This window comes from Eumetopias jubatus, unplaced genomic scaffold (genome assembly GCF_037043125.1).
Source record: "Eumetopias jubatus isolate StellerSeaLion01/CBP00866 unplaced genomic scaffold, mEumJub1_p1.0 scaffold_4, whole genome shotgun sequence".
Taxonomy (NCBI): domain Eukaryota; kingdom Metazoa; phylum Chordata; class Mammalia; order Carnivora; family Otariidae; genus Eumetopias; species Eumetopias jubatus.
The window spans coordinates 5851732-5877124 of NW_028274810.1; the positions used below are offsets into that span (position 1 = coordinate 5851732).

Genomic DNA, 25393 nt, shown 5'->3' on the forward strand with positions numbered 1-25393 from the left:
TTTTTAAAAAGGCCCATGATACATCCTTTTTAAAAAAAAATTTTTAAGGGGCGCCTGGGTGGCTCAGCCGTTAGCTGTCTGCCTTCGGCTTGGGTCATGGTCCCGGGGTCCTGGGATCGAGCCCCACATTGGGCTCCCGGCTCAGCGGGAAGCCTGCTTCTCCCTCTCCCACTCCCCCTGCTTGTGTTCCCTCTCTTGCTGTCTCTCTCTCTGTCAAATAAATAAATAAAATTAAAAAAAAATTTTTTTTTAAATCCATTTATTTGACAGAGAGAGAGCACAAGCAGGGGGAGCAGCAGTGGGAGAGGGAAAAGCAGGCTTCCCGTGGAGCAGGGAGTCTGACTCAGGGCTCGAACCCAGGACCCTGAGATCATGATCCGAGCCGAAGGCAGAGACGCTTAACCGACTGAGCCACCCAGGCGCCTTGTGATACCTCTTTTTTAAACTTCATTCCCCTCATCCAATACATCATCCAATTCTGTTGGCTCTACCTCCAAAGCATATTTTGACTCCATTCACTTCTTACCAGCTTGCCTGTTACCACCACAATATGAATCACCATTATCTCGTATCTGGTCTACTTCCTGCAACAGTCTTCAAAGCAGCCTCCTTTGCTTCCACTCTTGGCCTCCTAAAGTCTGTTCTACAAGTGCAGGGTGATATTTTTAAACATTTTCCAGATCACATTATGCTTACGCTTCAAACCCTTCATCGGTTTCCCAATGTCCTTAGAATAAAATCAACTTCTTCCCATGGCCTACAAGATCTCAGTCCAACTCTTCCCCCCATCCCCTGCCACTCTCGCTTTGTTCAGCATGCTTCCGCTGCCCCGGTCTTCCTTCTGTTCCTCCAACACCCCCAGGTATTCGGACCTTAGGGGTTTGCAACTGCAGTTCTCTTACCACCTGCTCGATCCCTCGCCAATCAATGATTCTTTTTTATTTTCCTTATAAACCTTATGAACACGAGAAATCACTTTATTGTGGGCGCCTGGGTGGCTCAGTCGTTAAGCGTCTGCCTTCGGCTCAGGTCATGATCCCAGGTCCTGGGATCGAGTCCCACATCGGGCTCCCTGCTCCGCGGGAAGCCTGCTTCTCCCTCTCTCACTCCCCCTGCTTGTGTTCCCTCTCTCGCTGTGTCTCTGTCAAATAAATAAATAAAACCTTTAAAAAAAAACCACTTTATTGTATATGTATGTACTCGTTTGCTGTACCATTCCCACAACTTCATTAAACTTAAGCTTGTGAGGGTGGAACCTTTATCCGATAAGCTTGTTCTTTGTTCTATTCCAGCACCCAGAATTATTCCTGGCATTCCATACATACTTTTTGAGAAGACGAATGAGCCAACTTTAGCTAAATTAATTTTTTAAAGATTTTTATGTATTTATTTGACAGAGAGAGAGAGAGAGAGCCAGAGAGCACAAGCAGGGGGAGCATCAGAGGGAGAGAAGCAGGCTCCCTGCTATGCAGGGAGCCCGATGCGGGGCTCTATCCCAGGACCCTGGGATCACGACCTGAGCCGAAGGCAGACGCTTAACCAACTGAGCCACCCAGGCGCCCCTGTTTTTTGTTTCTGTTTTTTTTTTTTTCCTTTATAAAGGATTACTGGAAGGGAAGACCCACAGAATCAAAGAAAGGGTTGAAGAATCAAAAGAAAAGGCTCAGAAAGGGCAGAAGAAACAATAAGGACCCAGGGAATACATGGTTCCAACCATTTTTCCACTTTTTTTTTTTTTTAAGATTTTACTTATTTATTTGCTAGAGAGAGAGAAAGAGCACAAGCAGGGGGAGCTGCAGGCAGAGGGAGAGGGACAAGCAAGCTTCCTGCCGAGCAAGGAGCCTGATGTGGGACTCAATCCCAGGACCCTGGGATCATGACCTGAACCGAAGGCAGAAGCTTAACCAACTGAGCCACCCAGGGGTCCCCCATTTTTCCACTTTATGTGGCTCCACTGAATACATGATTTTATGAAGAAAGTCAGATTGTCCTAGTGTGGGTCTCGTCAGCATCATATAGTTAGGAGACCTTAATTGACGTTCCCTTTAATAAACAATGGGAAAAAAGGTAATTCTTTTCTTTTAAGATTTTATTTATTTATTTGACACAGAGAGAGAGATAATGAGAGACAGGACACGCAGGGAGAGCGGCAGGCAGGCAGAGGGAGAGGGAGAAGTAGGCTCTCTGCTGAGCAAGGAGCCAGATGTGGGGCTCGATCCCAGTACCCTGGGATCATGACCTGAGCCGAAGGCAGCCGCTTAACTGACTGAGCCACCCAGGCGCCCAAAAAAGGTAATTCTTTAAAAGAAATGTAAGATGAACCATGAGAGACGATGGACTCTGAAAAACAAACTGAGGGTTCTAGAGGGGAGGAGGGTAGGGGGATGGGTTAGCCTGGTGATGGGTATTAAAGAGGGCACATTCTGCGTGGAGCACTGGGTGTAATACGCAAACAATGAATCATGGAACACTGCAACCCAAAAACTAATGATGTAACGTATGGTGATTAACATAACACAATAATAGTAATAAAAAAAAATAAATAAAAAAATAAAGTGCCATGCAAAAAAAAGAAAAAGAAAGAAAAGAAATGCAGGGTTATTGTCCAAAAAGGGGAGAAATGAATGCTCCCACAGCCAAAAAAAGGCATTAACAAATCTCTGCAAAAATCCCTGACCTTGTCATCTACAAGACATCTACTTTATTCTAATATTAACTGATGCATACACAAGAAATGTATATAGATTTTAATATTACCCTACATCAAATAAAAGAGTAAGATACATCTATCAAAAATCATACAGCACATTCAGAAGATTTGCTCCTAAATGTTTTCTCTCTCCTATGACTCAGAAAAATTTAAAGGTCAGAGATGGTTCTACAAGATACCTCCTTTTGGATGTCCCAAACTGGAGTAATTCATTTCCCTGATCCCTGCTTCTCCTACCATATTATCTATCTCAGTTAATGATATTCTTCCTCCCTCCATGACTGATTTAGAAATTTAAGAGTACTCTTGTTTCCTCCCTCTTGTTCAGCAAGTCCTATCAATTCTACTTTAGAAATTCTCAAAAGTATCCCTTCTTTCCCTTCTCCGCTACCACTGCCCATGTTGAAGCCCTCATTGCTTCTGACCCTGAGTAGCTTCTTAGTGATCCCCTGCCTCTTCACTCAGCCCACCTAACCCCATCTCCCATACAGTTGTCACACTTACGGTTCTAAAGCGAAGATCTAAATATGACAGTTCTCTGCTTTAAAAGTTTCTATAGTACCACACTGCCACCACCCCCCTCCCACCACCGCACATCTTGGTGTGACAGAACACAAAAGTCTCTCAGAATTGTTCATAAATGCAGTAGTTCTTTTTTTTTTCTAGAGAGAGAGAGAGAGAGAGAGAGAGAGAGTGTGTGCATGCGCCTGCTAGCTGGGGGGAGGGGCAGAGGGAGAGGAAGAGAGAATCTTAAGCAGGCTTCAAGCCCAGTGTGGAGCCCAATGTGGGGCTCCATCTCACAACCCTGAGATCCTGACCTTAGCTGAAATCAGGAGTCGGATGCTTAACCATCTGAGCCACCCAGGTGCCTCTAAATGCAATAGTTTTTTGAATCCAGGGTTCTTTAACCCTGCTGTACATAGGAAAAATCAGTGTTTTTAAGGAATACTGATACTAGGGTCTCAATCTAAAAGAATCTTATTTAACTGGTCTGGAGTAGAGCTTGTACATCCATTTTTATTTTTGTTATTTTTTAAGTTTTATTTATTTATTTGACAGAGAGAGACACAACGAAAGAGGGAACACAAGCAGAGGGAGTGGGAGAGGGAGAAGCAGGCTTCCCGCGGAGCAGGGAGCCCGATGCGGGGCTCGATCCCAGAACCCTGGGATCAGGACCTGAGCCGAAGGCTGACGCTTAACGACTGAGCCACTCAGGCGCCCCATTTTTAAAACTTCCTCCCCAACCGCAGGTAATTCTAATGTGTAGTTAGGGTTGAAAACTACTAATTTGAAAGATGACTAGAGAGATACTTCTACTTCCAGACAGGATGAAGTGACAGGGTCTGTATTTATTTCCCCTCACTCTTGACAGAAATAACTAAAAAATCAGACAAAATATATTAAACAATGATTTTCAGGCACTGGCTATCCGGCAACATAGACAGTGATCCCAGAGACAAGAGAAACAAAATGAGCCCTTGCTTATTGCCCGAAGAGAGTTTACAGGTAGCAGTGGTAATCATTTACACAAAAACAGTAACAGTAATAGGGGATAGGAACATAATTATATACTTAAAATTAATTTTCCATTTTGGAAAGGTTTAGGGCTTCTTCTTTACGTTCTATCTTTCTTCACGCCAACAAATAGGCAAATAAAAAGTTTATATCTTCACTTTTCTTTAAGGTCATATTGGTATAACTAGAATTGGTTCTTTAAAATTTAGGTATCGTTTCTATTAAGCTGGAGATTTAATATTTAATCACAGAATAACACCTGTAAGAATCTTATAGCACAAAAAAAAGTACAGAGAATTTTTTTAAAGGACAAATTTCAGGGCACTTTCAAATTCTAAAGTGTAATAAAGCTCTCTTGAGTATCCTTCAAAGTTAAAAGACTCTCCTTTCAGATTAATGAAAACATTAGGATTTGTAAAGCACAATGGGCACTGGAGATACAACCCGTGGTAGCTGCATTTGGTAAGGGATAAATGGAGTCTCCACACTCTAGGGAAGGGGGCCACATTGTAGGGAAGGGGGTCAAAAAGACACTTTAAACTCATGTCCATTTGACCACTCAGGTCAAATGATGCTGATCCAATTTAGAAAAGTATTATTATCTCATTGCTAATCTTCCCAAGGCTTAGTCCTCCAATTGTTCATGCCGCTACTTCTTTTCTTACCATCACCAGTTCTAGGAGCCAACCTTCTGGAAGAATGTGGTACTACAGACTGAAATCCAGAACAGTGGGTGGTGCTCTAGTTGTTTGCCACAATGTATAACAAGGAAACCAACTAATCTAGAAATGGATTAACTCTGCCTTTAGCACAGTATCGGGATGTGTTTATTAAAAAACTTTTTGTGCGGGCACCTGGGTGGCTCAGTCGTTAAGCATCTGCCTTCGACTCAGGTCATGATCCCAGGGTCCTGGGATGGAGCCCCACATCGGGCTCCCTGCTCAGCGGGAAGCCCACTTCTCCCTCTCCCACTCCCCCTGCTTGTGTTCCCTCTCTTGCTGTGTCTCTGTCAAATAAATAAATAAAATATTTTTTAAAATAAATTAATAAAATAAAAAATCTTTTTTGCTTTAGAAATGCCAAAACCACCTACTTTGACTCTTGTGGATGTATTTTAATTTCAAAATGGAAATATAATAAGCTAACAAACAAAAATCTATTTGCTCTATAACAATTAATATGTTAATGTTTTTATAAGAGTAATTCCTTTCAGATGTTTCGATTAACATTTGAGTGACATAAAAAACGCTTCAGCATTTGTGTGTGTGAGTAAAGTGATAGAAGCTTATTAAATGACGATACAGAAAAAGCTCTCGCGTGAAAGGGGTCCCTACAGGGTGGCCTGTAGGCAACAAATTTCAGCATTCTTGAATACTAATATTTCATACAACTTAAGATAAAGCCATTGAGTTTAGCATTTTAAAGAAAAAAATTAAAATAAAAAAGGAGAATGGTAACTCACTGAGAAGCTATGTACCTAGTAACACTCATTATACAAGAAGCAAAAGACATGAATCAAAGAGAAATAAATTCAAAATTTATATTAATGAATTTCAATATACCTCTCTCAGTAATTGATTAAAAAAGTAGACACATGATATAGAAAACTTGAACAACATAATGAATCAACTCGATCTAACTGATCTTTATAAAACACACCCCTCAGCAACAGCAGGATACATATTCTTTTCCAGTGCACAAGGAACACTGACCAAGCCAAATCATAATCCGGGCCATAAAACAATTCTCAACAAATTTAAAAGAATTCAAATCATCAAGACCACAATAGAATTAAATTAGAAATCAACAGCAGAAAGAAGTCTGAAAAATCCTCAAATGTCTTAAAACTAAATACACTCTTCTATATTACCCACAGAGCAAAGAAGAAACTAAAAGTGAAATGAGAAAATATTTTAAACTGAATGAAGATAAATTCATGAGATATCAAAATTTGTGGGATAGAGTTAATGCTGTACTTGGAATGAAATTTTTGGCACTAAAACACTTGTATTAGAAAAGAAAGTTCTTGGGATGCCTGGGTGGCTCAGTTGGTTAAGCAACTGCCTTCGGCTCAGGTCATGGTCCTGGAGTCCCAGGATCGAGTCCCGCATCAGGGTCCTTGCTGAGCAGGGAGTCTGCCTCTCCCTCTGACCCTCCCCCTCTCATGCTCTCTCTCTCTCTGATTCTCTCTCTCAAATAAATAAAATCTTAAAAAAAAATAAATTCAAAATCATTTAAAAAAAAAGAAAAGAAAGTTCTTAAATCAATGATCTAAGCATCCACTTTAAGAAACTGGAAAAGGAGGAGCAAATGAAATTCAAGGTAAGCACGAGAAAGGAAACAATAAGAATCAAGGGTAAAGCAAATAAATTGAAAAGAGAAAAACAAGAGAGAAAATTAATAAAGCCAAAGCTGGTTTTCTGAAAAGGTAAATAAAACTGATAAAATTCTAGTCAAGTTTATCAAAACAAAAAGGGAAGAGACAAACACAATAATACACAAATAAACACAAATAAACATGAGAAAGATGATATCACTACAGACTCTATAAGTATCAAAGGACCAATAAGAAAATTGTATTTCTGGGTGGCTGGGTGGCTCAGTCGGTTAAGTGTCTGCCTTCTGCTCAGGTCATGATCCCAAGGTCCTGGGAACAAGCCCCCTTGACGTCGGGGTCCCTGTTCAGCAGGGAGTCCGCTTCTCCCTCTTCCTCTGCCCCTCCCCCTCCACTTATGCTCTGTCTTTTGATTTCTCTCTCAAATAAATAAATAAGATCTTAAAAAAAACACATAAAATCATATTTCAATTTTCAAAACTGAAAAGTTTATGGCAATAAAGTTGACAACTTAGATAAAATGAACAAATTTCAGGGTACCTTGGTGGCTCAGATGGTTAAGCATCCAACTCTTGGTTTCAGCTCACGTCATGCTCTCAGGGTCCTGGGACTGAGCCCCTACTTGGGCTCCATGCTCAGCAGGGAGTCTGCTTCCTCCCTCTCTCTCCCTTTGCCCCTCACCTCACTCATACTCTCTCTCTCTAAAACAAATAAATAAAAAAAATCTTTTTTTAAAAAATGAACAAATTTCTTGGACTACATGAATTAACAAAACTTTCCCCAGAAAAAACAGATAAACCAAATAGTCCTGTATTTATTAAGGAAATTGAATTTGGGGATGCCTGGGTGGCTCAGTTGGTTAAGCATCTACCTTCAGCTCAGGTCATGATCCCACGGTCCTGGGATCAAGCCCCACATTGGTCTCCTTGCTCAGCAGGAAGCCTGCTTCTCCCTCCGCCTGCCACTCCCCCTGCTTGTGCTCTCTCTCTCTGACAAATAAATAAAAAGGAAATTGAATTTGTAGTTAAAAACCTTCGCACACAGAAAAACTAGGCTTAAAATTCTTTACTAGTGAATATAATCAAACATTTAAGGAAGAAATAATGAAATTTCCACTCAAACTCTCTCCCAATATTGAAGGGATGGGAATACTTCCCAACTCATTTTTGGATGCCAACACTATTCTTATACAAAATTCAGACAAAGGTATTATAAATGAAGAATACAAACCAATACCCCTCATGAACACAGATGCAAAAATTCTTAACAAAATTGTGGCAGATCTAATCCAACAATATATAGAAAGTATAACATATCATTACTAAGTGAGTTTGATCCCAGGCACCCAATGTTGATTTTAACATTCTTAAATCAATCAATGTAATTCACCAAATTAACAATATAAAAAAAGAAAAATGATACAGTAATCTCAATAGATGTATAATTAGACATCCATTCCTAATGAAAACTCTCAGAAAACTAAGAATAGAAGGGAACTTCCTCAGCCTGATAAAAGGTACCTATGAAAAACCTGCAGGTAACATCACACATAATGATAAAAGACTGAATGCCTTCCTCCTAAGATCAGGAACAAGGCAAAGATGTTTGCTCTCACTATTTCAATTTAACTTTGTACTGGAGGCTCTAGCTAGTGTGATAAAGCAAAAACAAACAAACAAACACAAATAAATGACAGACAGACATTGAGATTGGAAAGAGGAGTAAGATTTCATCTCTCTTTTTGGGGGGATGACATCATCATGTAGAAAATTCTATGGAATCTATAAAAAAATCTATTAGAACTAGACAGTGAATTTAGCAAAGCTGAAGGATACAAAATCAATATACAAAGATCAATATAAAGTAGCAATGAACAATCAGAAATGGAAATTTTTAAGATGTTAGCATTTATAATAGAATTAAAGATATGAAGAATTTAGGCATTAGTGTCTCTAAGATACATAAATAGTGTACACTAAAAACATGAAACACTGGTGAGAGAAATTAAAGACATTATTGTTCTTATTATTTTGGATTGGATAATTCTTCATTGCAGGAACTGTTCTGTGCATTGTAGAATGTTTACCAGCATTCCTTACCTCCATCTGCTAGATGCCCATATCACCCCTGCTCTGAGTTATGATAAACAAAAATGTGTCCAGATACTGTGAGACACAGTTGAGAACCACTAACCTAATAAATGGAGATATGCACTATGTTTATGGATCAGGAGACTCAAATTGTTAAAATATCAATTCTCTTCAAATTAATCTATAGGCTCAATGTGATCCCACTCAAACCAGCAGCAGGATTTTTGTCTATATTGACGAGTGGATTCTAAAATGTACATGAGAATACGAAGGACCTAGAATAGCCAAAAATGATTTTAAATAAGAAGAACAAAATTGGAGGACTTACATGATCTTAAAACTTAAAAAGAACTGCGGTGATCAAGACAGTGTGGAGTGGGATGCGCCTCAGTGGGAGTGGTTGGGTGGCAGGAGGAGCTATACAGGATGGGGAGCTGCCAATTAAGCTGATCAAGGTAACAACCTCCCGGAAGCACTGAGACTTGGTGGGAGAGCCCATGGGGGAAAAGCCAGTGGGGAGCCTGGCGGAGATTGGTGAAGTTCTGGGCAAGAAGCTGGAGGAAAGGGGCTTTGACAAGGACTATGTGGTCCTTGGTCAGTTTCTGATGCTAAAGAAAGATGAAGATCTCTTCTGGGAATGGCTGAAGGACACATGTGGTGCCAACGCCAAGCAATCCCGGGACTGCTTCGGGGGCCTTTGAGAGTGCTGCAAGGCCTTCTTGTGAGGCTCTCTGGATGGGCCCCCAAACCCAGCCCCAGCACTGAGTCTCCAGAGTTTGCAGCGCATGGGGACTCCTCCCCTGTCCTCTACAAAGGAAGAGATTGCCGTTGTCATATTCACCTATGTACTCCAAGGTTTTTGGGAGTTCTCTCCCCTCACCATTTCAATTTTGTTTTGCTCTTTTTTTTTTTTTTTTTGAATTCTCACTCTTGCATGCATCTCCCTTCTCCTACTCCTGCCAGTTTCAAGTCCACAATTGTCAGCTTTTCCAGGTGGATTCCTGGCCCTTTCCTCACTCCCACTTCCATCTCTGGTCTGTCTTACGCTATTTGGCTCCTTTTTTGGCAGAACAGGCAGTATCCTTGTAAAGTGTTTTTAAATCAATAAAGTCAGTGGCTCTCAAAAAAAAAAAAAAGACAGTATGGTATTGGTCTTAAAAAAGACAAATAGATCAATGGAACAGAATAGAAAATTCTGACATAGACCCACATATATTTGATCAGTAGATTTCAATGAAAATGCCAAGGCAATTAAATGGAGAAAGAACAGAATTCTCAACAAATAGTGCTTGAACAAGTGGATAACCATATGCATAAAATGAACCTTGATCAATACCTTGTACCACATACAAAAGTTAACTCAAAATGAATCACAGACCAAACATAAAATGTAAAACTATAACATTTCAAGAAGAACACATAGGAGAATATTTTTGTGACCTTGGGTTAAAAGCAAAATCCATAAAAGAAAAATTTGGTAGTCTGTACTTACTTTGGCAAAATTTAAATTTTTCTGGTCTTCAAAAGACACTTATTAAAATGGAAAGACAAGATATAGATTGAGAGAACATGTTTGCAAAGTACCACTATAATAAAGACTTATATTTCAAATACATAAGGAACTCCCAAATTTAACCATAAAAAAGCAAATAACTCAATAAAAAATGGGCAAAAGATTTCAACAGACACTTCACCAAAAATATACAGCTGGTAATTAAGCACATAAAAAGATATTCAACATCAGTATTCATGAGGGCAACACAAATCAAAATCATAAGATACCATTTTGCACACACTAGAATGGCTCTAATAAAAAAGACAATAGTAAGTGCTGACAAGAATGGGGAGAAACGGGGGCGCCTGGGTGCCTCAGTCAGTTAAGCGTCTGCCTTCAGCTCAGGTCATGATCCCAGGGTCCTGGGATCGAGCCTCATGTCAGGCTCCCTGCTCAGCGGGGAGTCTGTTTCTCCCTCTCCCTCTGCCTCAGCCCCCTGCTTGTGCTCTCTCTCTCTCTCTCAAATAAATAAATAAATAATCTTTAAAAAAAAAAAGAAGAAAAGAAATTTACCTAAGAGAAATGAAGGCCTATGTCCACACGAAGACTTGTACATGAATGTTCATAGCAGTGTTATTTGTCATAGCCCAAAACTGAAACAAGGTAGCTGGTGAATTAATAAACAAACTGTGGCATATCCATACAAGGGAATACTACTCAGCAACAAAAGAAAATGAACTATTGATACGACATCATGGATAAATCTCAGAATAATTATACTGAGGGCGCCTGGGTGGCTCAGTCGGTTAAGCGACTGCCTTCGGCTCAGGTCATGATCCTGGAGTCCCGGGATCGAGTCCCGCATCGGGCTCCCTGCTCAGCAAGGAGCCTGCTTCTCCCTCTAACCCTCCCCCCTCTCATGTACTCTCTCTCTCTCTCTCATTCTCACTCTCTCAAAATAAATAAATAAATCTTTTAAAAAAAAGAAAAATTAAAAAAAAAAGAATAATTATACTAAGTGAAAGAAGCCAGACAAAAACAAAGAGTACCTACCATATCATTCCATTTATATAAATTTCTAGAAAATGCAAACTAACATATAGTGACAGAAAGCAGATCGGTGGTTGATTGCCTGTGTGTTAGTGGGGGCAAGAAGAGCCAGGAGGGAGGATTATAAAAGGGAAGAAGGAAACTTTTTGGGATGATGAGCATGTGATAATTTCACAGATACAGACATATGTCAAAACTTTTCAAATGTACACTATAAATTTGCCCAGTTTGTTTTATGTCAACTATATCTCAATAAAGCAGTAACAAAATAATACTTACAAAAAGAGATGGCTAAAGAGACATACGGGTTGACGTCTGATGTTAGAAATGTAACCTTCTCTGACATCACCCCCCCCCAGTTTTCTGCTGGCTCCAGACTATCCAACTAGAACATGCAGTCAGCTAGGGTTCAAAAATGCACCCTGAGGCAGATTGCCATCAGCTGGCAACTCACTTAATTCCTCCTTTTAAACAATTGCATACTTGAAAGAGGCTCACTTTTGAATTAAATCCTCATTGAAAAGTTCTATCACAGCATGGGTCTCATTTCAAGAAAGCATTTTCCCAGGGCCATACATTTGTTTTATTTCTCTGCTAAAATTTGCCTCCCTTCCAACCCTGGCTTCATTATTTTGTTAGGCCAGACAGAATTCACCTCTTATGTATGTGTGAAGCCCTCTCTGGTCCTCTGCTTCTTAGCATCACATTCAGTAGCCATTAATCACCTGGCTCATATTGCCAGCATGTAGGGGCTATAACAAGCCCCACCCCACTTCCCTGCCCTATCATGAATTTTACCTAAAGGAAAGTGAGCTTTGATGTCTGAAATGTAAACTTTACAGTGAAGACAAACTGGTTCAGAGAAAAGATGTGCCAACACTTGAAATGGACACAAGGATTCCCAGGCCAAACAGATTATTACCTAATTGAAAATAATAGCATGTCAGAAATAGAAAAAAAGAAGTACATAGGAAGAGAGGTTGATCATTAATGACACTCACCCTCCAGGAAAAAAGAACCCACTTGTATCCCCTGTTGACTCTCTTTATTTTTTTTTTAAGATTTTTTTTTTTTAATTTACTCATTTGACACAGATACAGAGAGAAAGCATGAGCTGGGGAGAGGGGTAGAGGGAGAGGGAGTAGCAGGCTCCCCGCCGAGCCAGGAGCCCAATGTGGGGCTCGATCCCAGGACCCCAGGATCACGACCTGAGCCGAAGGCAGATGCTCAACCATCTGAGCCACCCAGGCGCCTCTGTTAACTCTGTTTAAAGCTTTAAATTTTTTAAAAATCTGGAATGCACTGATTATTTTCCCTTGCTCCAAATTCATTTTACAAAAAACCTTTTGCTTATAATTTGTTTTTGTATGCCGAGAGACCTAAGCAACAGAAGAGGGTCTAGTTCCCTGAGATGTGAGAATCTTCATTTTAATTTTTGATAATAAATCCTCATTATAATAATTTGCCTTTCTGGGTTTATACAGTAGTCTTGTGGATTTAATACCAGCCTGAGAAACAGACCCGACAAGGTAAAGACCAGATTCTAACATATTTTCCAAGATAAGATATTTTCCAAGATAACTTTGTATGACCTCTTGGAACACAGTCTGCTTTCCCTGAAGTCTGCTTTCCTTTCATTTATTTGTTTGTTTATTTATCCTTTCCACAGTTCATCTTTCTGCTACAGCACTTCATACTATAGTTAGATGCGCATAGTTTACAAACCATAGATTCTGACCTACTTGAGGGTAGTTAAGTACTGGACTCCACCACTGTTGCTCAATAAATAACAGAATTAAATTGAATCCCGATCATGTGCAAAGGTGTTTTCTTCCATTTTTTAGTTGATTTGATAGTTGGAAAATTGGACACCAAAAACACCCCTACCGAAGTATAAGCCTCTAATACTCATAAACCTCTAATACTATAGATAAGACAGGTATGGTTTTGGAAAGTAAAGTAGCGCCCTGCTAGATCAGTTGGTAGAGCATGCACTCTTGATCTAAAGCACCACTTTAAGCAGTCATGGAGCCTACTTAAAAACAAACAAATGGATGCAGGGTGGAGTCGACTCAGGGCTCAATCTCAGGACCCTGAGATCTTGACCTGAGCCAAAATCTTGAGTCCAATGCTTAAACCAACTGAGCCACCCAGGTGCCCCAGTTTTTTTTTTTTTTTTAAGATTTTATTTATTTATTTGAGAGAGAGAGAGCTTGAGCATGAGCATGGGGGAGGGGAAGAGGGAGAGAGACAAGCAGACTTCCCGCTGAGCAGGGAGCCTAACATGGGCCTCCAACCCAGGACCCTGGGATCAGGACCTGAGCAGAAGGCAGACACTTAACCAACTGAGCCACCCAGGCACCCCCCTTTTTTTAAAGTTTTTATTTTAATTCTGGTTAGTTAACAGACAATGTTATATTAGTTTTACGTGTTGCCTCAACTCCTTAAAAGCAATAATTTTGTTATGGGTTTCTTAATAGAAATGTGATTCCTTTAAGCACTGTTAACTGAATGTCTTTGACTCCGTTTTCTCACAGTGGACAGTGTGATGAATAAATACAATTAAGTGTGAACAAACTAGTTTCCTAGTTTACAAATAAAGCACAGTCTTAAACACAGAGAACAGTTTTCATTAATATTTAGTTCTGTAATTAATCCTCAAAAGATTGTGATTTTATACATAGGAAACTGAGGCCTAGAGAAATGAAGTTACTTTTTTCATATCCCAGTTTGTTAATGGCAGCTTAGAGATTGAAGACACTATTGCCTTGTAGTATGAGTTATGAGTAGTGGGTTCTCATAAAAGAGTAAGCTAAAAATGCTAAGCCAAGAAATGCTTATTTCAAAAAAGGCAGTAGCACAATCTGTCTCTTCTCCGAAAAATCATATGCATGGCAGATTTTTGTCCTACTGATGCTACATGAAGAAAATAATGTAGGCCTAATCTGTCCAGTCTTCCATCTCAACGCAAAGGAAGGGGCTGAGTTTAAATAGAGCTTGTCCTGCACGGCCTCATCCGGCCAACAGGCATGGCTCCAGCTCTGCAGGGGAAGAGACCTAGCCTAGAAAGAAAGAACCATCACCAACCCCCACCCTGCTGTCTGTATCTTAGATAAATAAAAACTATATTATAAAAAAAGGGGGGTGTTAGAGAAAGCAGCGGGTACTCCTTCAATTGAACACCCGCGCGCATTTCCTGATCCTCTCTCTTCTTTTGCTATCCCTAATGCTTCCACCCAGGCATGGCCTTCTGCATCATGTGTTCATCTCTCCTTTGACTCGACCCAACAGGCATGGCCTCAGCCTCCTCTGCACCAACAAAGCGGGTGTCTACACACATCAGGCAAAGACCTCGGAAGCGAGACGCGTTTCCCAAGCCTTAGTCCGGTACGATCCAGAGCCACACCTTTATTTCTAGGCAACTCCCCCACTGGCTCTTCCCCTCTCTCCCCGGCCACCAGCCGCTTCAGCCCCCGCAAACCCTCTCCCCGGGGCCCTCCAACCCTCTCCAAGCTGAGGTCCCTCGTCGCCAAACCCTCCCAGGCGCCGGGATCTCCAGCCGCCCTAGGTCCCAGCCCCGGGCGCCGTGCTCCTGGCCAGCGCCCCGCGCGCCGCCAATCCCGGCGCAGACCGCGGGCTCCTGGGCTCCCGGGCTCCCGGGCTCCCGCAGGGCTCCTGCGGTGCTCTCACCTCATCCAGGGTGCGGCCGCCGCCGCTGCCTCTTCCTCCTCGGCCGCCGCTGCCCAGCTCCCGGCCGGCTCGGGCTGCCGTCGCTCCCGGCCGGGAGACTGCGGCGAGGGCTGTGGGGCTCGCGGCGCGTCCCCGGAGCAGTAAGGCGCGTGGTGCGCCCGGCGGGACGCGCGGCAGCAGCAGCTGCAGTCGCCGCGGCGGTGGCAGCAGGACGCGCTGTCGGTTCTCTTCATGGGTTTCCTGGGCCCGGCCGCGCCAGTCCCGGTTACCGTCCCTGCTTGGGTTTCCTACGGTCTTCCTGCACGGCCAGGGAGCATCCTCCGGGCATGGATGGTGGCGGAAACCTGGAAGGACCAGGCCTCCTCCGCGGCTGCCTCTGTCACCTGCTCCGCCCAGATTGCTTCTGTCCCTGGCGCACAAACACCCGCCGCTGCCTCTTCACCCTCTCATCAGTCCATTCTCTCTCCACCCGCTACCTCAACCTGGAAACCTTTTCATTCCCGGAGGGCACTCTTTTTTGTCTTCCTATCCGCTCCATTGTCACCGTCCTCAATTTCCAACCTTAAAAGTTTCTCCTTTTCTCACTCCTTCTCCCCATATTTTCCTGGGTTGTGTCTTCCTCCTCCCTCCAACTCAGCCAGCCTCTTCTATTTTACATTATTCTTTGCTCAGAATCACTACTTCTCCGGGCCGTTGGCTAACCCCGTTTCTCCCTCTTTCTCTCTTAAAATCTTCCCCTCCCTCTCAATTTTCCCTTTACTTGTTAAACAACAAAAGAAAACAAAACAAAAACCTTTCTCCTAAATAACCTCAGTTTTCCTTTCCGTTGAGACTTTCTGATTTCCATTTTTCATGAAAAACTCATAGTAGGGCGCCTGGGTGGCTCAGTTGGTTAAGCGACTGCCTTCGGCTCAGGTCATGATCCTGGAGTCCCGGGATCGAGTCCCACATCGGGCTCCCTGCTCAGCAGGGAGTCTGCTTCTCCCTCTGACCCTCTTCCCTCTCGTGCTCTCTATCTCTCATTCTCTCTCTCAAATAAATAAATAAAATCTTTAAAAAAAAAAGAAAAGAAAAACTCATAGTAAAGTATATATAGCTTGGTATCCGTAAAGGGAATGAATTCATGGTTAAAAAACAGTTCATAGGTCAAATAAATCCTCCACTTAATGTTCGTTCTGAAAAGCCTTTTCTTATATTCCACAGTGTCCTTTAAGAACAGAAGCTAGTCAGGATCCAGCAAAGCAGAACGCTTCTTGCTACACTACATAAACAAGACTTGCAATGGGGGTTCATCTTTGTAGTAGGCACTATGGGCACCAAAGTTTATGGACAAAAGTCAATATGGAGGGCGCCTGGGTGGCTCAGTTGGTTAAGCGACTGCCTTCGGCTCAGGTCCTGATCCTGGAGTCCTGGGATCGAGTCCCGCATCGGGCTCCCTGCTCAGCAGGGAGTCTGCTTCTCCCTCTGACCCTCTTCCCTCTCGTGCTCTCTATCTCTCATTCTCTCTCTCTCAAATAAATAAATGAAATCTTAAAAAAAAAAGTCAATATGGACTAATGATGGATTCAGTGTAAACAAAGAAACTTACCTTAACACCTTTTCCTCCCAAGTCTGCTGTTCAGGCCTCTGCTTTTTTTTTTTTTTTTTTTTAACCCAACACTATTATCCACCCAGTTGCCCAAGCCCCAAACTTGGGAGTGGTCAGAGACTTAATCTCTCTCACCCATTCACCTCATCCAGTCTTTAATTCTACTTCTTTACTGTTTATCTTAAGTGCTCCCTCTTATCATGATTCCAAATGTCTCCAGAAAATGACACTATCAGGTATCTCATTCTCTCTTTCAAACCTTAATCTGTATCTTTACCTCTGTTTCCCCCCCCAATATATTTTACCTGGGCAATTTACCCTACCACTCCCATCTCTTCTAGAATTCTTAATTATCTCTTAATTATCTTTCGTTGTCTTTATATCTTTGGCCTCACCTTCTCCTTTAGGTCCACCCCCCCTTTTTTTAAAGATTTTATTTATTTATTAGAGAGAGAAAGAGAGCAAGAGTGAGAGCGAGAGAGCATGAGCAGTGGGGAGGGGCTGGAGGGAGAGGGAGAAGCAGGCTCTCCACTGAGGAGGGAGCCAGATGCGGGGCTCAATCCCAGGACCCTGGGATCATGACCTGAGCCTAAGGCAGGCACTTAACCAACTGAGCCACCCCGGCACCCGCTGGTCTACCCCCACTCTTATAAACATGCTCAAGTCTCCTCATCTCGAAAATAAGGTCCTCCCACCTCTAACTACCATATTTCTGGCTTCCCTTCATTAACCAACTTGCTTGAACACACTGTATGCATTTGATAGCTATACTTCCTGACTTCCATTCATTTTTTTTAAAGATTTTATTTATTTATTTGAGAGAGAGAGAGAGAGTGCGAGAGAGCACAAGCATGGGGAAGGTCAGAGAGAGAGAGGGAGAAGCAGGCTTCCCCACTGAGCCGGCAGCCCAAGGCGGGGGTGGGGGGGAACAGGGCTCCATCCCAAGACCCTGGGATCAGGACCTGAGCCTAAGGCAGATGCTTAACTGACCAAGCCACCCAGGTGCTCCTCCATTCATTCTTTACCACATCATTCTCTGCAGTCAGGCTTCCTATCCTATTACTTAGCTGAAGCTGGTGTCTTCGCAGTCTGACTTTGGCTTTGCCCACAGACCGATAGGAGATTCGATCTAATATACAAAATAAAAGGAATGAGGTTCCTTAATTTATTTTTTTTAAGATTTTATTTATTTATTTGACAAAGACAGAGAGAGCACACAAGCAGGGGGAGTGGGAGAGGGAGAAGCAGGCTCCCCAATAAGCAGGGAGCCTGACACGGGACTTGATCCCAAGGACGTTGGGATCATGACCTGAGCCGAAGGCAGACGCTTAACCAACTGAGCCACCTTAAATTAAGGTTCCTTAATTTAAAGAGAATATGCCATCTTCATTGGTTCAGGCAAATAAATAGGTCAGTGAAATTACTGCAAACTCAAGAGGTAAGAAGTGCTGAAGCTTCCAGTTCCATCTAGGATGAAAGAGCATACATCAGACTAACTTCCCCTTTGGGTGCAGGGTAGGATAGGATAGAATATATAAGTGTTTATAAATATAGAAAAACATCAAAACAACTCTTTGAAGAAAAGGAAGAGTAACCAAAGCAGTCAGGACTTGAATCTATGATCCTGAAAGAGGAGAAGAACAAGTGGGCTCCATATTCACCCTGAAATTTTTCTCCTGAGGGAATTTTCCAATCAAGTGCTAAAAAATAAAGTCCAAGTAAAAGCTGGCAGTATTACTGGGCAGAAGAGTCAAAGGTCAAAGTTCAGAGCTGCTAAAGTGGCTGGGACTTGAGGGAGAACTCCCAGAGGAAGAAGAATGGCAGAGATGTAGTTCAATAATCTAGTGCAAGGACACCTGAGTGGCTCAGTTGGTTAAGCGTCTGCCTGTGGCTCAGGTCATGATCCCAGGGTCCTGGAATCAAGCCCCGCATTGGGCTCCCTTTGTCTGCCTCTCCCCCTGCTTGTGCTCTCTCTCTGTCTCTGACAAATAAATAAAGAAAATCTTTACAAAAAATCTAGTGCAAATTCTCCTCAGGGTAGTGTCCAGTTGTAAAGCCCAACATGCACAAAGCAAGATTAAACACATACACACACCAGAAAACAGCAGTTTAGAGGCTAATGAGCTAAGTAGAGATTTCAGCACCTAATGATGAAGGATAGTTGGAAGGCAGACAGGCAGGGACAAGGGGCCCCCACCCTAAGAGGAAATCACCCTTAAAGGATTTTACACCACCCTGGAAGGAGCCCTCCACCCTTTCCCATGTGATAGATAGATGACAAAAACCTGACTGGATGGCAGGCGCATGGAGGGTTAATCATATTAAAACAGCCCACCAGATGTTTATAGCAGCAATATCCACAATGGCCAAACTGTGGAAAGAGCCAAGATGTCTATCCACAGATGAATGGATAAAGAAGATGTGGTATATATATACAATGGAATATTATGCAGCCATCAAAAGGAATGAAATCTTGCCATTTGCAATGACATGGATGGAACTGGAGAGTGTTATGCTGAGCGAAATAAGTCAATCAGAGAAAGACATGTATCATATGACCTCACTGATAGGAGGAATTCTTAATCTCAGAAAACAAACTGAGGGTTGCTGTTTGGCAGCAGACGCTTAACCACTTGCTGGAGTGGGGGGGTGGGAGGGATGGGGCGGCTGGGTGATAGACATTGGGGAGGGTATGTGCTATGGTGAGCGCTGTGAATTGTGCAAGACTGCTGAGTCACAGATCTGTACCTCTGAAACAAATAATACATTATATGTTTAAAAAAAAAAGAAAAGAAGAAGAAGATAGCAGGAGGAGAAGAATGAAGGAGGGGGGGAATCCGAGGGGGAGATGAACCATGAGAGACGATGGACTCTGAAAAACAAACTGAGGGTTCTAGAGGGGAGGGGGCTGGGAGGATGGGTTAGCCTGGTAATGGGTATTAAAGAGGGCACGTTCTGCATGGAGCACTGGGTGTTATACACAAACAATGAATCATGGAATACTACATCCAAAACTAATGATGTAATGTATGGTGATTAACATAACATAATAAAAATAAATAAATAAAACAGCCCACCAACAAGCCCATAAAAACACCTGTATTTAGAAACTCCAGTGGCAAGCCTCTCGTTGTTGGGAGCTTTGTACTATTATTTTGCTATCCCTCAATAAACCTTCCTTTCCTGCCCACCACTCTGTCCAGTCTACTACTTCATTCTTTGAAACTGCATGACCAAGAACTGCGGGCACCAACACAGAGAAAAAAATCCTGTAACACTAATACAACTTGGACTTCAAACCTCTCCAAGGTAAAGAGACATCCAGGGCTTTCAGTTGAGACTCAAGAATGTTGCACTTTTATTTATTTTTTTAATTATTTTTTTAAATATTTTATGTATTTATTTGAGAGAGAGAATGAGATAGAGCATGAGGGGGGGAGGGTCAGAAGGAGAAGCAGACTCCCTGCTCAGCAGGGAGCCCGATGCGGGACTCGATCCCTGGAATCCAGGATCATGACCTGAGCCGAAGGCAGTCGCTTAACCAACTGAGCCACCCAGGCACCCAAAAATGTTGCATTTTTAGAGTAAGGGCAATACTTAAGTACTGAAATAAGAATAGATCTAACAAAGCTTAAAGCCAAGTCTTTACAGAATCAAAGTGATCCATTGGTATTCTTTATGCCTACCAGAACAAAACTTAACTCTATGGAGGTAGATAACATCATTCGCAACCTCTACAGTTTTTTCCTCCACAATGTCAAAGATCTTATATAAAATTAAGAGGCATGCTAAATCCAAATCCAAATGACTAAACATGAGGAGAAAAGTTGTTTTTTTAAAGATTTTATTTATTTATTTGAGAGAGGGTGAGAGAGCACGTGGGAGCACGAGCAGAGGGGAGAGGGTGAGGGAGAAGCAGACTCCCCACTGAGCAGGGAGCCTGATGCAGCACTTGATCCCAGGACTCTGAGATCACAACCCGAGCCAAAGGCAGACGCCCAACTGACTGAGCCACCCAGGGGCCCCTAGATGGACATTCTAAATATAAAAATACAATAACTGGAAGTAAGACCCACTGGTGTGTTCAACAGCAGTTTGAATGCAGCAGAAATCGGCATCCATGAAGTGGAAGATAGGTCAATAAAAATTTCCAAAATGAAGGACAGAAAAAGTGTGTGGGGGGAAGAGCAGAGCATAGTAGGCATTTGGAATACAGTCAAAAGGTATAATATATGTGTAATTGTAGTCCTTCAGAGAGACGAGACAGAGAATGGGCTAGAAGCAATACTTGAGGAGATAAAGACCAAGAACTTTCTAAAACTGATGAAAGACACTGACTTGTCAGGTTCCAGAAGGTTAGCAAACAGCAAGTAGAATAAATCACCAATATATCTCAGAAATAATAGAAGCAGTTGCAATTTAGAAATTTGATGAAGTCAATTCTGCCATTGAAATGAAGGGGAAAATATTGACCAGGAGGCAGTTCTCATAGACCTAATCAACTCCATAGCTTTCATACAGTGGCGGGAGTCATTGTGCAGGGGCTGAAAAGAAACACACACAAGAAAGGATGGAAATTATGTCACTAAACAGAGTTTATACTCAAATCAGCCCTTGCGTGCCAGAAAAAGAAGGAGTTGAAAGGGGGAAATGAAAATGAATAGGTTTGATTTGTTGGTGGAAAATCAATAAGCTCATTAAACCGTAGTTAGTAACTAAACTGAGACTGCCAACCTGTAAATTTCTAAATTTTGTATAACAAGGCAGGAAGATCTCAAGTGTCCTACTCCAAAAGAGGAAATGATTTCTAAAGGGGATTTCCACCTCCACCCACCACATATTAAACACAGTACCATAAACAACTGAAACTACACTAATAAGTCACAGGTTCAGAGAACTGGCATAAAATGATTGGTAAGCCAGGGAGGCTTAAACTGAAAAGGTTTTCTCTTCTTTCTCTACCCAACATTGAATTTCTGCTATGATGTTTAGAAACAGCTATGTGGTTCTGAGTTATCCCAAGAATTAAACTGGGTTCTGATATAATTTTGTTTGGGTAGCTCTATGGCCTTGGAATTGACTTAAAAAAATTTTTTGGCTTTGTTAATATTAAGTGTCCTATTACATTTTGTGTTGTTTGAAAGTGAGAGACATCAGAAATTTTGACTGAATCAATCCAACCTAATGATACTACAGAAAATATCTAGTAAAAACAGCTGAAGCTATAACCGATGAAAGAATCCTGATGCTACCCAGGCACCTGATTAAGAATTCTGCTGGCCGGGCACCTGGGTGGCTCAGTTGGTTAAGCGACTGCCTTCGGCTCAGGTCATGATCCCAGGGTCTGGGATGGAGTCCCACATCAGGCTCCTCCTGCTCTGCTGGGAGCCTGCTTCTCCCTCTGCCTCTGCCTGCCACTCCCCCTGCTTATGCTCACTCTCTCTCTCTCTGTCCAATAAATAAATAAAATCTTAAAAAAAAAGAATTCTGCTGGCTGACAAAATATGGAAGCAACCCAAGTGTCCATCGATAGATGAATGGATAAAGAAGATGTGGTATATATATACACACACACCATGGAACATTACTCAGCCATAAAAAAGAATGACATCTTGCCTTTTACAACAACATGGATGGATAGCATATAATGTTAAGTGATATAAGTCAGTTAGAGAAAGGCAAATACCATATAATTTCACTCATATATGGAATTTAAGAAACAAAACAAACACAGGGCCCCTGGGTGGCTCAGTCGGTTGAGCATACGACTGTTGGTTTTGGCTCAGGTCATGATCTCATGGGTCATGGGATAAAGCCCCATTTCGGGCTCATGCTCAGCAGGGAGTCTGCTTGAGAGTCTCTCCCTCTGCCCCTCCCCCCACTCGTGAGCTCACTCTCTCTCAAATAAATAAATCTTTAAAAATATCTTAAAAAAAGAAAAAGAAACAAAACAAACAGAAAAAAAGAGACATAGAAAAATGTCAGACTTAAATATAAAACAGCCTTAAATATAGAGAACAGACTGATGGTTGGCAGAGGGGAGGTGGGTGGGGGATATGAAATAGGTGAAAGGGACTAAGAGTACCCTTATCATGATGAGCACTGAGTAATGTGTACAATTGTTGAATCACTATATTGTACAACTGAAACAAATATAACACTGTATGTTAAGTATACTGGAATTAAATAAATTAAGAAATAATAAAGCAAATTAAAATAAATAAAAATTAAAAAAGAGAATTCTGGGGGTACCTGGCTGACTCAGTCGGAAGAGTATGGAACTCTTGATCTCAGGGTCATGAGTTCAAGCCCCATGTTGGGTGTAGAGATTACTTAAATACATAAATAAACTTTAAAAAATTAAAAAAGAATTCTGTTGGCTGAGACTGAGTAGAATAAAAAATGTCAGAGTAACATTTTTACATTATAATTTCTGTGAGCTTTAAAGATTCTGGATTTTCTATGGGGTCTAATTTATAAATGGGAGGGATTTAATCTCTTAATTTTTGTCCTGGAAACTTGGTAATGAAAAAAGGTTAATATCCAAATTTGAAGTATCTTCTGATATTGTATAATTTTAGTGTGTTTCTCTTGACATTTTATTTCATTACATGATTTTTAGTGTACTATGTGAGATAACAACAGGTTAATAATTTAACTTGGTAAATAGAATAGGAAATAGTAGTTCTTAGGCCTTCAGACTCAGACTGGAGCTATACCACCAGCTTTTCTGGATTTCTAGCTTGCAGATGGCCATTCTAATAGGTTTATGATGGTATCTTATTTTCATTATATTTTGCAATTATCTAATGTTGGACTCTGCACTGGGCATGGAGCCTGCTTAAGATTCTCTCTCTCCCTCTCCCTCTGCCCATAGCCCCTCTCTAAAAAAACAAAACAAACAAACAAAACCCAGCTGGGATTGTGATATGGATTGTAATGAACATGGAATTATTGTTATTTTAACAGTAATTTGGGAATTATTGTTATTTTAACCCCATTAAATCTTTCAATCCATGAACATGGGATGTCTTTCCACTTATTTAGGTTTTCTTTAATTTCTTTCAACAATGTTTTATAGTTCTCAGTCTATAAATCTTACACTCCTTTTGTTAGAATTGCCTAAATATTTCATTTATTTTTCTGCTGTTGTAAATGGAATTGTGTTCCTAATTTTATTTTTGGATTGTTCATTTTTAGTGCATAGAAATACAATTGATTTTTGCATATTGATCTTATATCCTACAACTTTGATAAATTCACTTATTCTATTTTTTGTGGATTCTTTAGAATTTTTTTTTCAAAAGATTTATTTATTTGTTTTAGAGAGAGAGAGAGAGAGCAACAGGGAGGAGCAAAGGGAGAGGGAGAGAGAGAGTCTTAAGCAGACTCCATGCTCAATGTGGAGCCGGACATGGGGTTCAATCCTAGCACCCTGAGATCACAATCTGAGCCAAAACCAAGAGTAGGCCACTTAACCAACTGTGCCACCCAGGCGCCCCTAGAATTTTCTATATACAAGATCAAGTCATCAGCAAATAGATTTAGTGTTACTTCTTTCTTTCCGATTTCAGTGCCTGTATTTCTATTTCTTGCCTGATTGCCCTGGCTTGAACTTCAAGTATAAGGTTGAGTAGAAGTGGTGAGAGTGAACATCTTTGTACTGTTTCCAATCTTAGAGGAAAAGCTTTCAGTGTTTCACTTTTAAGTACAATGTTAGTTGTGAGTTTTTCATAGATGTCATTTATCAGGTTGAGGAAGTTCTCTTCTATTCCTAGTTACCTGATGGTTTTTTTTTTTTTTAAGATTTTATTTATTTATTTGACAGAGAGAGACACAGCTAGAGAGGGAACACAGGCCGGGGGAGTGGGAGAGAGAGAAGCAGGCTTCCTGCTGAGCAGGGAGCCTGATGTGGGGCTCCATCCCAGGACCCTGGGATCATGACCTGAGCCCAAGGCAGACGCTTAACAACTGAGCCACCCAGGCATCCCAGTTGCCTGACTGTTTTTAACAGGAAAAAATGTTAGATATTCTTGAATGCTTTTTCTGCATTCATTGAGATAATCATATGAGTTTTGTCTTTTATTCTATTAATATGGTATATTACATATATTGATTTTCATAGGGTGAAGCAATCTTTCATTCTTCAGATAAATTCCACTTGGTCATGATTTATAATCCTTTTAATGTGTTGCTGGGAAAAGTTCACTACTATAAGGTATATTGGTCTGTAGCTTTCATTTCTTGTGAAGTCCTTATTTGGCTTTGGTGTCAGAGTAATATTTGTCTCATAGAATGAGTTGGGAGCAGTTCTCTTCTACATTTTTTGGAAGCGTTTGCAAAGCATTAGTGTTCTTTTTTTTTTAAGATTTTATATATTTATTTGTCAGAGAGAGAAAGAGCACACAAGCAGGGGGAGTGGCAGGCAGAGGGAGATCAGGCTCCCTGCTGACTGAGCCACCCAGGCATCCCAGCATTAGTGTTCTTTAAACATTTTCTGGAATTCACAAATTAGGCTCTCCAGACCTGGACTTCTCCTTGTGGGAGATATTATCATTATCATTATTATTACCATTGTTATTAATTCATTCTCTTGTTATAGGTCTAGTCAGGTTTTCTATTTTTTCTTGAATCAATTCAGGTAGCTTGTGTCTTTCTCAGAATTTGTCCATTTCTTTTTTTTTTTAAGATTTTTATTTATTTATTTGACAGACAGCAAGAGAGGAAACACAAGTGGGGAGAGTGGGAGAGAGGGAGAAGCAGGCTTCCTGCTGAGCAGGGAGCCAGATGCGGGGCTTCATCCCAGGACCCTGGGATCACTACCTGAGCCAAAGCAGACACTTAACGACTGAGCCACCCAGGGGCCCCAGAATTTATTCACTTCTTCTAGTTTATCTAATTTGTTGTCATATAATTATTA

The 25393-nt window shown here is 41.4% G+C and overlaps 1 protein-coding gene across 1 annotated transcript in view; it reads right to left on the reverse strand.

Annotated features, from left to right (window-relative positions):
* PDE4DIP (phosphodiesterase 4D interacting protein) overlaps window positions 1-15118 on the reverse strand; it is a 213345-nt gene extending 198227 nt beyond the window's left edge. The window contains exon 1 of the mRNA XM_088022313.1: window positions 14886-15118. Coding sequence (XP_087878439.1) covers window positions 14886-15118 — 233 coding nt within the window. The remainder of the gene's footprint in view (window positions 1-14885) is intronic.
* Between the last annotated feature and the right edge of the window lie 10275 nt (window positions 15119-25393).